Consider the following 18,788-nt stretch of genomic DNA (forward strand, 5'->3'; position numbering starts at 1 on the left):
GAAAAACAGCATGCATTACCTGAATTATCTTTAGTACCTGGTACAAAAATCTCTGCAGTGTTCAATACTACTTTAGATATTCAATCTGTCATAAGTAAAACTACAAGCACGTCAAATCTTGTCTTATTTTAAACATTTTAAAATTTATGTTTCCAATTTTTATGTCAAATTGCTGTCTTTCTGCAACATACATACATACATTGTGCTAAAACACTTGACTTAAATTCTACAGAAAACTTGTGAAATTATGCTATGCAATAGCCATAGCCTAACATTCATATATTATTTCTATAATAACTTAATTGATTTTGAAAATTATGTATTAATGCATTATGCAAAATCTAGTCAGACTATTAATCTCAGGTTCATAAGAAAGCAGACATTATGTTAATACTTCCTACTATTTTTCAGATATTTGGCAACCTGATATACATGCTGAATTTGTAAAAATCAATGAATAAAATTCTTCCCATATCTATTATCAAACCTTGTAAAATAAAAAATTAACATAGTTCTTTTTATAAATGTTAATAATCCATTTAACCATTCTTTTTTCATGAGAAAAAAGAACTAAATACTAATGTTAGCCAGTATCTGTTTGCAACATTTATTTATATCTCCACTGCAGTCTTGCATTTTTTGTTCAACATCAGTAGTATTGTTCTCTTCATGGCAATGAAAGCTACATTGAATTTGCCTTCAATCTATAATGCACATTATTTTTCAGAACTCCAGTACTAAAACTCTCGCATAAAGTGGAGCCATGTCAATATGTAATATTGCTAATTATAATTAAGGAGTTTCCAATAAGTAAATTCACAAACCTAAACTATCTGTCTTTTGGTTGGATTTTTATAGTTCATAGAATTTTTCTTACACCTACATCATGTTCAGTTATTATTTTAAGCAATGAGAGCAGATATGACAGCCCTTACAACTCCCAGCTGAAGCATCTTCCATAATTGTCATTTCATGCTCATGCACAACTACTTTATTGATCCTGGTCTTTATTGCTGGTTTGTTGGTATTGCATATTTTGTTTTGTTGTAAATCAGTAATATCATGGAGATTGTGTTGATATGGCTACATCAGAAAAATCCTATATAAAAGCTGTCGTGAAGTTGTGCAAAACATCTTCGAATTTACTGCCATGTATTAATTATTAATTGCCATTCACTGGGATTATTGATTATTTTCTTCTTCGATTTACAGAATATGTTTGCCTCCTGAATGTTCTACTTTACTGCCAGTAGTCAGAGGCTTATGTTTGAGGAAAGCAATAAGATTTGCTAAGAGAAGAAAGCATGTCTTACTGAGCAACATTATTTGGTTGAGAATTATTTTCTATAATGAGAACCCAGACCTCCTGTACAGGAATAATGCCAGTGTTGTCCCATTGGCAGACTCTATTACAAGGAGGTTCAAGAAACAGCATGATAAGAAAATAGAATGCCTTTCAATGTTCCAACAATGTAGTGAAAACAGAATGTTCTCTTAGATGTTGGGACAACACAGCTTCTGGTCCATGTGATTCATAATGTGTAGTTTTGCTTTTTGGTTTTCTCCAAAGTTCTAGAATACTCAAGCCTTACATTTAAAATATTTTAATTTTTCATGTTTGTGTTATGTTCAGGGTATCATCATCTCTGCTCATAAAATGCATGGTTTTTTGGACTTTACATAAAAGTTCATTAGTCCGATTCCTTTCATATTCCAGCACTATCAATCTTTTTTTAATGCATTCATTCTGATAAATGGAACCATTAAAGCAGAAGTTTAAGTAATATGGATTAAAAATGTTCCCATTTTCATCCATTGACTGAAAAATGTATGCTACTTTGTAAATTTAGTTTGCATTTTGAATTTTTGCTAATAGATCAGAGTAAAAGGGTTTAAAGCATTAGAAAATGTCTTTCCAGAAGCTTTTTGGAAGTCATCTTTGATCCTCATCAAAGATGAAACTTATTTTTGCAAGATAATGAGAACTTTTTGCTTCTTTTCCTACAATTTTTGAAGTATCACTCTAGTGACCCTGTAAACTTTAGTATGGTTTCTTTTACCCTAACTTTGATTCCCAACTTATTCACTGTAATCCTGCTCACAATAAATTTTTTCATTCCCAATTTGAATATAGTTACATGATACTCAAATTTGGGTTCTTACCAAATGCTCTTCCAACTCAAGCCAATTATACCACAAGAAGACCAGATAATTTCTTATAAATTGCACTATTTGAAGCTTCACATCTCAATATTATCTGATGCAAATGTTGTCTAGTCTTTCCTTCTTCTACAGAATGTTTCACAGTTTTTTCTTGTTGTAGTTGCATACTGTGTTATAGTAATAAACTCATTTATGAACAGTTCATTTTATTTATGCCCCATTTTGTGAGATTACAAAATAAAAAATTGCTTCCAAATTTACAAGTATGAGATACAAGCATATATGTCAGATGTGCACATGCTTATGTACAAATAAATTTTTAAAATTCTATTCAATTTTTGCTAATTTACATTTTGGATATGATTTATATGTCATTTGTCTAAAGTTATATATCAAGCATTTTTACATTTGATGTGCATTACTTTATTCGCCCTAGTGTTATACACACACACAACTCTTTTATTTACGTAATGCCGAAGTATTACATGTCTGGCACCGCTTTGCATAGCCAGTTAAATTAACATAGAAAAACATTAAATAATTGAAATTACAATTACAGTACATATATTATTTTTACAGTATTTTTACAATATCTTACAATATATGTAAGCATGTCTTCCGTGGCAGTTTTTTTTTTTTTTTTTTTTTTTAATTGAAATTAAGTAAAGTCTATATTTTTGTTTAATGAGACAGTTAACAAAAAGGGCCAGTACAGACAGATCCATATTCAGGTGTAAAAGGACATGAGAAAGTAGTGCAAAATCTCAGCCGTTCAATTGAGAACCTAATACGGACCAAATTCAAGGCCTTCTTTAAAACCATGGAACAAAACTTTGGAACAAAATCAGCAGAAGGATGCTCAACACCTGTGATTTAATAATAAATATTTAAAAGCATAACAAGAGTTGTATAAAAGTTAGTAGAAAATGCACTGCATTAACAGATAGTAAAAGAATATTCGAATTAATAGATGCACTAGGCTTTCAGAGTAACTGGAAGTTATGCCCTAATAACTTCCAGTTACTCTGAAAGCCTAGTGCATCTATTAATTCGAATATTCTTTTACCTAGTGTTATACAGTCGACCCCCCTATAAGATCATTGATTTTTCCGTTTTATCTGAATTACATGTTGTACAAGTCACTTAGATTTTACAAATACGTGTGCCGGACTATGAATGGCTCACATATTTGTAAAATCTAAGTGACTCGTACAACATGTAATTCAGATAAAACGGAAAAATCAATGATCTTATAGGGGGGTCGACTGTATATGTTACACTGAATCCAAGAATGTTGTTTTGTGAAATAGGCAAAAACTGGCATGTCAACTGCCAATTTCACAAATTTGACAATATTCCTGCCAAATTCATGAAATAGCCAATTGTGCCATTATACAAACATTGTAGCAAATTTTATAAACTTACACATTTTTGAGAGCTTTCATTTTATTTCATTTTCATTTACTGTTGTTATACAGTTTCTAATTTTAAAGTTTTTGCTGTAAATTTGTACTTTTTTCTACTACATCTGTATATGCTTAAGTCCTAATGTAGTAACAATCCACGAAAACCTTTTTTTACAAGTGTTATGTCCGTAGTAAATTCCACAAGTACAAATACAAGTCCACATTTATTTATTTACATCGTTGGCAACATCGTTACGATGGTCGGGACGAAACACAGCCAGTCACCACCTGAAGCAGACCTCGGTGGAGGTCGAAAGTACTTGTGGAATTTACTACGGACATAACACTTGTAAAAAAAGGTTTACGTGGATTGTTATTATTCAACGCAGTGTTAGGTTGTTGGAAGTCGTTTATCCTAATGTAGTATGTAACATCTACATAATGCCTTACTAATGTAAAGTTTAATACACTTTTTATCTACAAACAGATTATTATTATTCTGGACTTATCAAACATTCATTAATGAGGATGAATGAATGAAGAGAAACAGCTTTATTTTCCAGTATGCATTTTGAGTTTCCTTCACTCTTCTTCAGCTAGCATTTACATAAAAATATACAGAAACCAGTCATCTGTACTGAATACCATCATTGGTTGATGGTATTTGGTACAGATGACTGACTTCAGTACATTTTTATTACAACACAAATGATTTTTGCCTTCTTGAGTGGGCTGCCTCAGTTATTGAATGAAAAACTAAAAGACAAAGAAGTCTTTTAGTTTTTCATTCCAAATTATAACATTAATGTAAAGAATTCCAAATTATAGCATTAATGTAAAGTTAACATTTAACTCTAAAAAATGTCCAATTCAGTACCAAATCTTAAGCCAAAAGAGTAGAATATTTAATTAATATAAGAAAACTATACCACTATAACTGTTTATCAGATTATATAATAATCAATTAACTTATTACAAAAATTATTAACATAAAATTAAAATACAATAATCATTGATTAAAAACAGTTTATATTATAATTCTATTTTCTGTCAACTTGCTCATGAAACTGAAACTAATGATGATGTTATTACCTTTTGTATTTATATGATTAAATTTTTTAAACTTGAGAATGTATAAATCCATTTTATATAAATAAACACCATTAGGAAATATAAAATATCATTAAATAATGTTCAAGTAAGAAGACAATACTAAAATAAATCATTGCCTAACATTTTCTAAGTCATAATTAAATGAGAACCAAATGTTGGTATCTTACTAGAAAATATAAAATGCTGATTTTGTGAAATAGGCATATTTTGTGAATTTGATAGAAAACTTGGCTAATTCATGAAATCAGCAGTTCAAGTACAGATTTCACAAATTATGCAAATTTTTACCTATTTCACAAAATGAGCACCATTCCTGGATTTGGCACAACACACACATATGCACTATATACTTACAGTATATGTATATATATAGATACATACATACATACATATACACAAACATCTACATATATAACACACAAAAAAACATAATTTCATATTATTAAATGATCAAGACTTAATCTGCATAACATTTATAACTAATGATGCTGTGTGAGGGTTGAGAAAACTGAAAACTCTAGTTTGCTAATGACAAGATCACTAGATGACCCTGACAATGGGCTCCCATAATTGCATTTTTGTTCTGCTTGGAGATTTACTCCTAGCTCAACTGAAGTATTTGCTGATCACATAATACTAATGGAAGATGCTTGCAAATGCATTTGTAAGCTTATATTCCTCTACTATCTAATTGAGCCTTGCTTCTGTGTCCTTAAGAGACATTCTGCTATCCCATATTCCAAACACATACCAATATCTCTCTGACATCACAGGATTATGGAGAAAAGATAAGTGGTTTATTAAACCACTCATCCATTTTCTCCTTCAACAGTGAGATCTACAAGTAAAACAAAAGTGTACCCATGAAAAGTCTGATGTCAGGATCACTTTGTGAACTCATTATTAGGAAACTAGAGCTCACAGTTCTCCCAACCGTCACACAGACCATTGTTTATTTTTTGTTATTATTAAAAGCTTTATGCAGAAAATTAATAATGTACATCTTTATATGCATTCATGTTTACTCATGAATGCATATAAAGATGTAATTATTTCAAACATCTGACATTAATATTTTTAATTCAGCTTTTTACAATATCAACCAAACTCCAGCAATTAAACAGTTGCATGAACGTTTTCATCTACCTTCCAGTAGACATCTTTCAGGTGAAATATTACAATTCGACGATAAAATTCTTAATTTCAAATTGCACACACACCACTTAGTAGGTGTGGTGTCTGTCAATTGGTGGATGCATGTGATGTCATAGAATTTGCATCAGATGGAACGTCATCAGATAGGTATCGATGAACACAGAATTTCCAAGCTGGTGGGAATGACACCACATCCTTGTGGTTGATGGTGCATTTCTTTATTGAAGCCTTGTAGATCTCATATTTCTCCAAATGTTGTAAGAGGATCCTGTCATTCGTAGAATGAAGGATCCTGGATAGATGAAAGAAAATCTCCACACCAGGTTCTGAAGCATAAGAAGCGAGGGCAGTTGTAAAATAGCCTTTTTACACTAGGAGGGCATCAAAAAAGACTGTTTTACAACTGCTCTCGCTTCTTATGCTTCAGAACCTGGTTTGGAGATTTTCTTTCATCTATCCATGATCCTTCATTCTACGAATGACAGGATCCTCTTACAACATTTGGAGTAATATGAGATCTACAAGGCTTCTGTAAAGAAATGCATCATCAACCACAAGGAAGTGGCATCATTCCCACTAGCTTGGAAATTCTATGTTCATCGACACCTATCTGATGACATTCTGTCTGACATAAATTCTATGATGTCACATGCATCCATCAATAGACAGGCACCACACCTACTAAGTGGTGTGTGCAATTTGAAATGAAGGATTTCATCATAGAATCGTAATATTCTACCTGAAAGATGTCTACTGGAAGATAGATGAAAATGTTCATGTAACAGTTTAATTGCTGGAATTTGGTTGACATTGTGAGTAGTTTTTTGTTTGTTTGTATATTTAGTATTGTGTTGTTGTCAATTCAGCTTTTAAATGAATTTGTGACAATCTCAGAATCACATTTCTTTAGTCAAAAAAGAACAAAGGACAGGAAAGGCAATCACTAATTAATTAGTATAAAATCATATGGGTCAGAGAAAGATATTGAAATGGCATTTGATATCATTATACAAAGGGCAATGTGAGTGGATTACAGTAAGAGCAAACTATTTGAAATTGTGGCAAGACAGGACAACAAACATTTTTGTTTTTTTTTTAGACTTTTTGGATGCTTCTGAGTTACTGAAGAAGAAGAAGAAATAAAAATATGTTTTCATATAATACTGACTGGTAAATCAGAGACTACTAGATTATCCAGATAAGAACTTTTGGATTTTTTTCTTGAGCTCAAGTACATTCAAATTCACTCCTGAAGAAAATTTACAACATAGCAGGGTCATATTTGTGAATAACAAAAGTCAAGGGTAGATCATGGTGAAGCAATGAAAGCTGACTAGCCAACAAATAAATTTTCCTTTATTAGTGTATTTTATCTTTCTCCCTTCTCTCATCTTATTTATTATTTTGGTTTAATGTGCTTAAGTACTGTTCTTGCATTACAAACCATCATTGCATGTGCCTCAAAAGTGCTTGATACCAAAAAATTTATCATATTTTGTAAAATAAATTTGTTGCAGAATGATAATATATTTATATCAAATTACTGTTAATTTATCTTGTGCACATAATGAACACTATAAATCTATTTACCAAAATATTTTTCAAACAACATGGTACTGTTACTTAAATCAAAAGCCAATAAATTAAGTAAGATTTGTTATATGGAAGATTTATTGGTGATTCAAGAATAATTGATTTAACATGTTTCTCACATTCAATTATTAATTACCAATATTCAAGATATAATGATACATTGATTTCATGTGTGACATTTCAACAAGAAGTTTTTTAAATATTATTTTGCATTAATTTGAACTTATCAAATTATTAGAATCTATTTCTACTACATCATTCTAATAAGCTTCAATTTATAGGAATAAGCATTTTTAAATGTACATTCCAATTTAAAATATTTAATTTTATTTTTAAGTAACACTGAAAATAAAAATTAAATATTTTGTTAGAAATGTATCCATTAAAACATTGAACATATATAGATTTTGTTTTTATTTTGTATTTATAAAATATATAAAGAAAATCATCATAGTTATCTTAAAATTTCTAATAAAACAAAACATTATAAAAAAATCATTACAAATTATACTTGCCTGCACTTTAGATGTCTTTTTAACTGCTAACTCATTTGATTTTTTAATAGGAATTTTCCTTTTAGTTTTCAGAACAGAATCAGAAGTCTTATGATTTAATTTTGCCTAGGAAAAAAATTATAAATCAATAAATAGTCATAGCATATATCATGATTAAATCACGATAATGTATATAATTTTGCATTTTTTGTTTGATTGTCATGTCTGATATAGTTTAATTATACCAGACATGACAATCAAACAAAAAATGACAAATTACTGACTTTTTATGTTGTTGTTGTTATTATTATTATTATTACTATTATTATTATTATGCAATTGCAATAACTGAAATTTTGACATGAAATTATTTGTTTAAATAAAAATAATTTAAAATAAAAGTTTTAAAAAACACATAGTATTCTGCAATTTTTGTGTATTTATCTATATTTAAAATTTACAGTCTTTTACAAATTTTTCACATTTTATGCTTATTTTGACAAAAATATTATTGAAAAGTATAATAATTATCTTGCTATATATTATACTATTTTTCACCGTGATTGTTTGGCATAACTCATTAATTTTAATAAGATACCTCTGTTAATACTAGTAAATAGAATATCCAGAAAATTTCTGTTTAAATAATGATAGTAATAATAATAATTCAGATAATCAATTATAAAGTTTAAAAACAATGCATAGAAAGTCTTTTCCAAAACTTCAATTATATCAATATTTTTAATAAATATAACCAAATTAAAAGGTAAACTTATAAATTTTATTACTACTGAAATTAAAAATGAAAATTTCTAAATTAGTCTTATTGACTATTAATTTTCTAATAATATTTTATCAAATAATTTGAAACATGAGTTAAGTATTTTTAAGAAAAATTATTAATTGGTGATAGAATGACTGAATATTCGTATAATTCAAAAACAGAAGGTTGACTATGCCTCTGGCAGAGAAACTGGTTACCAGAGGTGCAGAATATGACCAATTGCATGAACAAAGTTCAGGAAAAATTAAAACAATCCTGGAGAAATTTGTAGAATAAAAAAAAGTATTATGATAATAGCTACAAAAATGTTACAATAAAATGAAGCAATGCCTTGGCTAAGCCTTTAGACATCAATTAGAAAAATTCACCAAAATGCAGGGAAACCACGTTTTAAAAGTGAAATTGGAATGTTTACAGTTTCCAATCAGTTCAGTCACTTGTTATATTACTGTCTATTTACATAGTTATGCACTTACAAGGAGAATAAGATGGCTTCATTTACTGAACTATGGTTTTAATTTTCATAAAAATCAAAACAAAACTAAACAGAGCTTTGAAAAGAACTGAAAAGTAAATCTGTTTTTATTTCAAAAGTATTTTCAACACTATTTAATGGGTGATATTTCATGTTGACTTGAATTAAACAAAATATTCACTCATTTCCCCCACAAGAAAAATTTGTAAATTAGTAAACTGCATTTAAAAAATATTGGTTGCTTACTGTTCTATTTACTATATGTATTTTCTTAGCATAAGGTTGCCAATGAGAACAAATCACACAGGAACACTTTTAGTGGAAAAAGGTCGGTTTATTGATAGGTGAAAAAAACCAAACATTCAGTGAGTGATACAGGGAATACTCGCATCTTTTTAACCTCTCCTATCTGGTCTATGTTTTTTGTACATTTCATCAGAATTATTTCACAGCCTATAACACGTTGTTATACTATTATAATGTGTATAAGGGCCCCCATCTCACCTATGTCTTCTCATGAGTTGTGTTGTTCTAACTGTCACTATAATCTCAGGACTGAAGAGGATATTAAGTCCAAAATGCACATCCTTTCCTATCAATAAACCGACCTTTTCCCACTAAAAGTGTTCCTGTGTGATTTGTTCTCAATGGCAACCTTATGCTAAGAAAATTCATGCATTTAAAAACTTTTTCTGAGCTGTGTTGATTAAATAGCTAAATAAAAATTATTAACATTTTATGTTTTAAAACATATTACAAACATTTATAAGTGTATTAATAGTAATAATAGTAATTGTTAATACATATATAGTCAACACACCATAAAGCAAACATAGATAAAATGAATTCTCACATTAAAATGAATTTTGCCATTACCCTGGCAAAACATCATTATCAAGATATTAATTTTCATATGATAAAGCAAACAAAATTTTAACCAAAATTTGTTAAACTGAATTGTAAATTACCTTCACAACCCCCAAGAAATAAGCCTATTTCCAATAATGATTTTATTATTCATGTCAAAAAGTATAAAAAGCAAAGTGGTACTGTAATAAGTGCTATTTTAAGTATAATAGATTTTATTCTCCTAGTAAGCATAGATGGGTTTGGCCTTCAATCACAGAGCAATTCAAGCATCTGGTTTTAGCGGATGATTCTACTGTACTCAGAAAATAGGCGTTAAAGTTTAAGGATGTCCATCCTTTTAACTGGATGTGGTCCCAAGTAAACACATGCTAGTTTGCATATCAGGGGCGAATACAGTGATGGCAGGTTTACCTACTTTGTTTCAAATTTGGCTCATTATTTTATTCCTTTCATGCCAAAAAATATTTTCTACCATTTTTCAAACAATCTTCAAAAGAAAAAAAAATTTCTTTTAGCTTTGTTTTGTTTAACCACTCTGATATACTACTCCACACTTAAATAATGAATACCATCTCCTCTGTTTTATTAGATTTGAAAATAATTTTTGTAAATAAATTTTATTTTATTTAACTTTACTTAGTAAACTAATTCAAAATATAATTTAGAAATTTCAATTGTCTATTAATCCCTAACTCCATAAATTATTATCTTGATCCTGAAAATTGTTAATATGTACTGTACTTTCAATAAAGTGAACTAACTCTGTTCCCCTAGCAATTTGAATTTATGCAAGTTGACTGTGTATATATATACACATAAAACTAGGAAAATTGATTATCTACTATGAACTGTGAAATTTTCAAAATATTTATTGCTCTTACAATCAAGTGTATTCACGATGTCTGTAGAGTGAATCAAAATATTTCATATATTTCGATTCTCTACAAACATTGTGAAAAAAATTTCATTTTCTTAAATTATTTTTTATAATTATATATATTTCTAATACCTTTACAACATTATCAGATTTGGATAAGGCAGATAAGGAAAGAGTTGATGATAATGATGACTTTTCAGTTAGTTTTGTGGTTAAAGTTGATATAGTGCGTTTGTTTTTACTTGAACAAGAAGAACTGTTTTCATATGTTGACTTTACCACACCAGCTTCATGAAGAAAAATTCTTTCACTTCTTCTAATGGACCATACTGCTTCATCAAAAAATGGAACTTTCTTTCCTGGTTCATCCTTAACATAAAAAAGAAATTTCAATTTCAAACTAAAATCTGAAATTTAAATTTTGTTAATAGCAAATAATAATCAATTTGACAATACTTTTGTAATATTTTGTTTTTCTTTATTTATTTTTACTGTTTCTGTATTGTCTGTTTTGTAACTATTTTCCTCAGAAGATTTTTCAGATGTTGTTGATTCTATCAAGAATAAATTAAATTGAAATTAAAATTGAAGTATGTCATAGTTTTTAAAAATATACATTTTGTGCATAATATATACAACTTAATTTTTTACCTATGACTGTTTCTGCAGTATTTTCTGTTTTAAGTAATTTCAGAACTTCTGCTTCATTTTTATCATCATCTGCAATGATGTAATAATAAATTTTATATTAAGAAAAGAAATAAAGAAACAATTTCAAATAATAATATAATTTTAAAAATTATCTGAATTAGAAAAAAAAATTGCTTTTTATGAAATTAACCAGCACAATAATCAGTCTTAAAGTCAAATAGCAAATTATAAAAATAATCTTAAATTTACATGCTTAAACTAATATTTAATTTTTTTAATAGAGCTTGAATATTTGAAAATTAAAAAAAGGAATATTAAACTGAGCAGCCTATGATTATGGAAGGAAGATTACAAAGAATAATTTTAATTTAAAATAGTATTGATATTGCTCGAAACTGTCAAGGAAAATGAAATGCTTTCATAAGCAACAGAACTAAATAAAACCATAGAATCCATCATCAATGTCAATAATAGAACAAAAGCAGATGATTAGACTCTGTATTTTGTAAACTTTTTGTAAATTCTAAATATTTTTTTATAAAATATATAACAAATATGCTAATAAGTAATGATATTTAGATCTATTAATTATGCAATTATGTACAAGATATACAATAACTGCAATAAAATTTATTTATACATACAATAATAATAATAATGTACATGGTCTTCTCTTTATATTGTTTTGTAAAAATAAATTTAGAAAAATGTTTTAATATATTACTGATTTAATATATATTATTTTAATGTATTACATTTAAACATATTAGGTAGCCAGATAATTCAATTAATGTTAACTCATTTAAAATTAAATTTTAAAAAATTTTATAAAGCAGGCAAATTTATAAAACAAAAATTAATGAAATTACTAAAAAAAAATTAAAATTTTATCATCATTTGTACGAAACACTAAAACAATTTCTATAATTATATTTCAAAAGAAAAAAGTTGTAATTAAGGGTTCAAAAAAAGCAGTCAAAATAAAATAAATAATTATTAAAAAATAATATTCTTTAAATTATCTGATACGTGTAAAACAGTACTTCAACTTACTATTGTCAGCTTTAAAAGATATATTTCAAAATTTAAAAACATTATTCTAATGTAGTAACATACTATATTATATTTTTTCAATAAATGAGAGTACTTTGAATATTTCGAAAAAGTCTGTAGGTGGCCTTGACTTATTTTTTAAAATTTAGCACATTTTTTTACATACACATCCATTGCATAATAGAATGTGTATAAGTATAACTACAAAACATTAAGTACTTCTTTTAGTCTCCAAAATCACTTACAGTCAAGTTCAGAATGTAAGGAGTGAAAAAAAAATAAAAATAATCATAATAATAAATAAATAAATAATTTAAAATATATGCTCTCCACTACAAATTAGTAATATCTTGCCCCTGTACATAATACTTTTCCTGTTAGATAGATGACCAGAATGACTATTGCCAACTCCTTTCAGGGGAAAATTTTTAAGCTGAAAAATAACATGACTTTCAGTTTGCAACAGAAGTTCCTATATAGTTAATCAGGGCCTCCTGCCCCTAAGATTCCCACATCTGGTCTCTACTTTCATCTATTCTCAAGATTTACGGAAGGACAGACAACAGATGGATGATAATGGAAATTTATAGGTCTACAATTTTTTCAAATTGCAGCCCAATAATTATAAAAACTAAATTAATACTGTACTAAATAAATTAAACCAAAAATTAATTTTAAAAAAAATTAAAATTAAATTTAAAAAACAAAATAATTAAACTCTGGCCTTTACATTGAAACTGAAACCAAAATAGAAAATATAATCAAAACTAATTAAAAGTAAATCAATTGAAAATTAAAACATTTTTAAAAACCATTTAAAAGTTGTTTTGAAATTTTCAAATTGTAAGTCAATTTTTAAATTTACATTATTTGTGTGTGGCAGTGACTGAACATTTTGCTTTTAATATATATACAGATAAATATTATTAAAAATAATATAAAACTAAACCTATATATCTGTATTTTGTATATAAGCAAAGGTTATTATTCAAAAACCAAACTTAAAGAATAGTTGCTACAGGAACAAATGAATAGCCATCTCTTAACTCCACGTCTGAGTCAAAAGTGAAGTTTTTTCGTGTCTCCTATCCCTATGCAAAGGCTTCTCTCTCCCTTTGTTAATTAATTCTTTCCATGAATTCATGCCCAGTCCACAGAGGAAGTTAATGAGTGGTCCTTTTGAGGAACGAATTGTAGACCACACAAGTGACTCCATGTGATATACTTACACGCTGCTTTTTTATAAAGTGTTGGTTTCAGTTTCAATGGGAACAGAACATTTTGGTTTTAACATATACAGTAATACCCCAAACTTACACGATAGGTGGGACCGAGCAATAACTGCATAAGTCGAATTTGCGTAAGTCGGGGTATAATTTCGCAATTTGTGTAAAATCCAAATTGGATGTATGTAAGCTAATAAATGTTCTCGTTAATCTTATCTCATCTTTTGATTTGTTCACGGTTACAAGAAATCGCCACATAGAGTCTCTCAAGTCTCTGTAGATATAATAAACACAGAAATAAATAACACAAAATAAATTGTAGCTATGTGTCGATTCCGCGCGACATGTCCGAATATGTAAGCTGAACAATAGTGTGGGGGGAATGAGTAATCAAGAGATGCGTGGCGCTCAAACAAAAGAGGAATCGACAAGATTTGAAAATCGCGTAACTCCGGGTTCACGTAAGTTGGGGTAGCATAAGTTGAGGTATTACTGTATACAGATTAATGTATATTTAAAAATGATCTTTTTAATGTTTTTATGAAGTTTGCAGCATATATTTGTATATTTTTCCTGTCATTTTCAATTTTAATAATAATAAATACGTACTTAATTTTTTCATAAAATAAAATAACAACAATAGCTAACTTTCAATTGTTTCCAAAAATAAAAAAAAATTATTCAACATATAATGTTAATACATTATATGTTGAATAATTTTTTTATTTTTGGAAACAATTGAAAGTTAGCTATTAGTGAAAGTATTAGTTAGGAAATGGCATATAAATCAAATGATGTAAATTTTTAATATAACTTGCTTATAATTTATTCTCATTCATTAAATAGAAACATGACTTGCAAGATTTGATGTGAAATCAAACCTTGTGAATACATATTGTATCAAGTCCTATTAATGTAATTTTATATTCAATTTGCCAAGTACAATATATTGGTGGTGATGATCTTAGTAATATCTAGTTCATAATGAGATGTTTTAATTAAAGTGAATATATAATTGATAAATTTAATTTAATTATGATATCTGGTATAAGGTTTTAATATTTCATTAAGCATATGCTTAATGAAATGATCAATAAGCACCAGAGCCGTAACTAGGATTTTGGACGCCTATGGCCAAGAATGAAAATGGCACATTTTTAATTTTTATTATTAAAAAAAAATTAAAAATGTGCCATTTTCATTCTTGGCCATAGGCGTCCAAAATCCTAGTTACGGCTCTGATAAGCACAATAGCAACAATAATCATAATGAAAGGATATGTTACAATGTTTTGGCCTAGAATTTTAGAGTACAATGCCACAACCATTAAGATGTTAATTTAAAAGTAATTTTACTTGCTAAAAAACTTTTCCAATAATAACCACTTTATATACAGTATATTAGAAATGCAATGATTATTACAAAAGATAGAATGAGATTGAATTTTTAATAGTTATGATGTCTTACTCTATTATGTAAAAAATAAAACTACATAACAAGAAAAAGAAAGACTAGAGAGATTTTTGCCTGATCAGAAAATGTAGTTTTCCAGAACATGAAAATAAAAATTATTTTATAAATAGCAATCAATAAAAAAATACAAAATATATCACAAAGAAATATATTTACTCTTAGATTTTATAAAAGTCACACACAATTAAAAGTATAAGATATAACATAAATACATTTATCGTAAGTAAAATAATAACTATTCAAATACAAGATTTCTCAACATGATGCGTAAATATAATGTTTTATATTTACCTTTTGCAGACTGACTAACTTGTGGAACTTTCTTTTTATCTAAATTGCTTTTTACCAATGATGTAGTAGTAGTAGTAACAGATGTAATAGCAGTAGTGATAGTAGTAGTTGTAGTAGCAGTAGTATTAGTTTTAATTTTTTCATGAGATAATGGCAAAGATGCTACAGAAGCTAAAATTATGAAATATTATTTAAAACATTTTTTTATAACAATTTAAAAAAAAAATGCTTATGATTTTCTCAACTTACATTGCTTTATGTTTTCAACAGATTCATTAATTGTCTCTGATTTAGAAATGCCTAATAAAAAAATTATTATTATTATTATTATTATAAGAAGAAAATTTATTATTATAATTTTTAAAATAATTTAAGATACTTTTTTTTGACAAAATAATTATTTTGTCAATAAAAAAAAAAATACTAATTTACTGAGACCTTGAAAAAGTCATTGTGAAGTGACTAAATTTAAAAAGATTTTTACTCTATTGCAAATGTTTAAAAATTGTAACTTTCTAGGTTCTGTTATATATAACAGAGGGGAAGTATGGAGATTGGTCAAAAAATGACTCCTCAGATTTTTATACATTTGGACTCAGAAATGCTAAAACATTTGGGTGTTTTTATGTATGTATGGATGTTAGTGTGTATGTGGGGGGGGACAATTTTGTTCATCTCTTTGAAGCTTAATAACTCCTGTGCTTTTTGTCAAAAATTTCTGATATTTTGCAGGGAGGTTTGTGAAATAGGGGGATTGATGCTGTTAAATTTTGGTAGCTAAAGGTCAATGGGGTGAGGAGATAAAGGGGAGTTGTATGTTATATCTCAAGTATGGTTGGACTTAATGATGATTTTCTTTGTTATTAGCATTTACAATTTTTTATAATAACCATTCTTACCCCAAATTAAAATTTATGCCATTTTATAATAATTAAAAATATAAAAAGTTTTAAAAATAAAATATCATAACAGATGGCACTACCAAAATTTTAAATATTGCCAAGAAAGTTAAGCAACATGTTGCTAGATTTTTGTATTTAGTTTCTATCTGATAATCTATAAACTAAGTGCATATATTCTTAGATATTTCCAGTTCTCTACTGTATTATATCCTGAAAATAATACCAGTAATGAAAAAACTTTAGCACTATATTTGGCAATCTTTGTAGTGAGTACAGTCTATAAATTTTTATAATTATTCTGACAATGAAGTATGTTATTTTATGCAATTTTAATCAATCAACATAACATATACAGTGGTGTATAGTGACATTTGATGATAGGGAAGCTATGACAGCCCTGAACAGAATCATTTGGAAATGTTATACGATATTTTGATGTGTAGCATCCACGAGCAAAACTGCGTGAGGTTGGTGCTCTGTAAAGCGCATGTGCAAATGCCTGTAATCTGGCTGCTTTACACAATTCAAATATTTTTGTCGTGGAAGCTGTCTCATATTCAACAATACAGTGCTTCCATTGGGAATATGCATATACAAATTTATATTCGAGTATACAGTAGCAATCTTATCATTGTTTTTCATGTGTATAGAAATTTGTAACGAAATACATAATGTGGTTATAATAAAATATTAATTTAAATTAATTCAAAGTACATTAAAATATAAAAATAATTGCACAATATGTATTTATATTTTAGAAAATACAAGAGGCACTTCCACAGCTTCCATGGACAGCACGCCACTAAACATCTGGCTTATTAGGTCTATGAAAATAACTGTAAATAGATTTTAGAATAAAATACTGAAGCATGTAGCAGTCCATGCACAGTATTTTTAAAAGGATAGGCTTTAAAAAAAAATATTTTTTATAATGTACTTTATTAATTTTTATAATATAGGTCTATAGATAATAAGGATAATAAAGGATAATAAAGAAGACTAGGAAGGAACTGAACAGGTACAAAATAAATACAAGTTAATTTCATTTTTTAATTATTACTAAATGTGGGTTAAATCCCCAAAATCCCTTGTACACAGCCTTGGCATATAATAAGTTTTGTCTAGAACAGAGTATATAGTTTATGATTATTTTCTAATGAATGACTTTTGCAGCTTGATATACTATATTATCTGATGTTAAATTGTATGCACTTATCATTAATAAGCTTGTCCGTTATATGATATTTTCTGTAATTTTTTGTATTTTTAATTTTATTTAAAACTGCAGCATAAATTCTCAAGAAACAAGTCACAGTGCAAAATTTTCATTCAATATGAAAGCACAAAATGCAAATTGCTGAAAATCTTTGTTTTATTTTGTATATCCTTGATTGTAACTTTTATGTATTGCATTGATATATGCTACAGTAAATAACTAATGATATCTCTGAAAGTTGCTTTTGCTGGTGTATGGAATAAGGGAATGTAATATAATTTGTCAATTAAGGAAAATGCCTTCAAGGAGCAGTTATCTATGAAAAACTGGTTCTTATTTAGATATCAGACATGCGAAAAATAAATCCAGAAATTCCATGTTGCCAGTCTGTTGGTCAAGCACCAACCCAGGATAACTACCAATTAGCCACTGTTAGACCCTGAAAATTCAAGATGTATTTGCAGTCTGACAAAAATACATTTATATAATAAGAAATATTGTATTTATTGCATAGATTCCTTTACATCTAAAATAAATATTTCTCTTTCCAATTAACTGGAAGATTTTTAAATAAATAATTTTTGTATTTGGTCATTACTGTTCTTATTTTCATTTGATAAATACCTGAATCTGTCTGTATTTAGTATTTTATTTGAAAAGAATACAAGGTCTGTTCAAAAAGTATCGGACCTTTTTTTTTTCCGCGTAAACCAATGATGCGCGAGAGGCCTCCTTCGGTGGAGTTGTGGAGGGGACAGTCATGCACAGCCCTGAATTTTTTCCCGCCTGCAGGAAGCGTCAATCGTTGGCAATCGGCCTATGAGTGAGGTCATGTAGTGCACTCTCGTCGGATTCCACTAAGCTGGAAAATGACTGAATAACGTGAGCAGCGATATTACATCAAATTTTGCCAAAAACCTTGGCTATACCCGAGTGTAAACCATTCGCAAGATTCAGCAGGCTTTCGGGGACGATCCTCGAAGCCAAAAAAAGCGCGGCAGGTCCGCAGCAATATCAAAGGTCATGTTGACAGTTTTTTCGACTCT

General features: G+C 28.2%; 1 protein-coding gene across 1 annotated transcript in view; it reads right to left on the reverse strand.

Moving 5' to 3' along the window:
- Positions 1-18,788, reverse strand: part of LOC111633996 (serine-rich adhesin for platelets-like) — a 158,988-nt gene that overhangs the window by 19,974 nt on the left and 120,226 nt on the right. The window contains exons 16-21 of the mRNA XM_023378663.1: positions 15,874-15,924; positions 15,625-15,795; positions 11,582-11,650; positions 11,387-11,484; positions 11,063-11,299; positions 7,946-8,050 (exon numbers count right to left, since the gene is read on the reverse strand). Of these exons, the coding sequence (XP_023234431.1) occupies positions 7,946-8,050; positions 11,063-11,299; positions 11,387-11,484; positions 11,582-11,650; positions 15,625-15,795; positions 15,874-15,924 (731 nt within the window). The remainder of the gene's footprint in view (positions 1-7,945; positions 8,051-11,062; positions 11,300-11,386; positions 11,485-11,581; positions 11,651-15,624; positions 15,796-15,873; positions 15,925-18,788) is intronic.

Source organism: Centruroides sculpturatus, unplaced genomic scaffold, assembly GCF_000671375.1.
Source record: "Centruroides sculpturatus isolate CEXI.00-Female unplaced genomic scaffold, Cexi_2.0 scaffold826, whole genome shotgun sequence".
NCBI lineage: Eukaryota > Metazoa > Arthropoda > Arachnida > Scorpiones > Buthidae > Centruroides > Centruroides sculpturatus.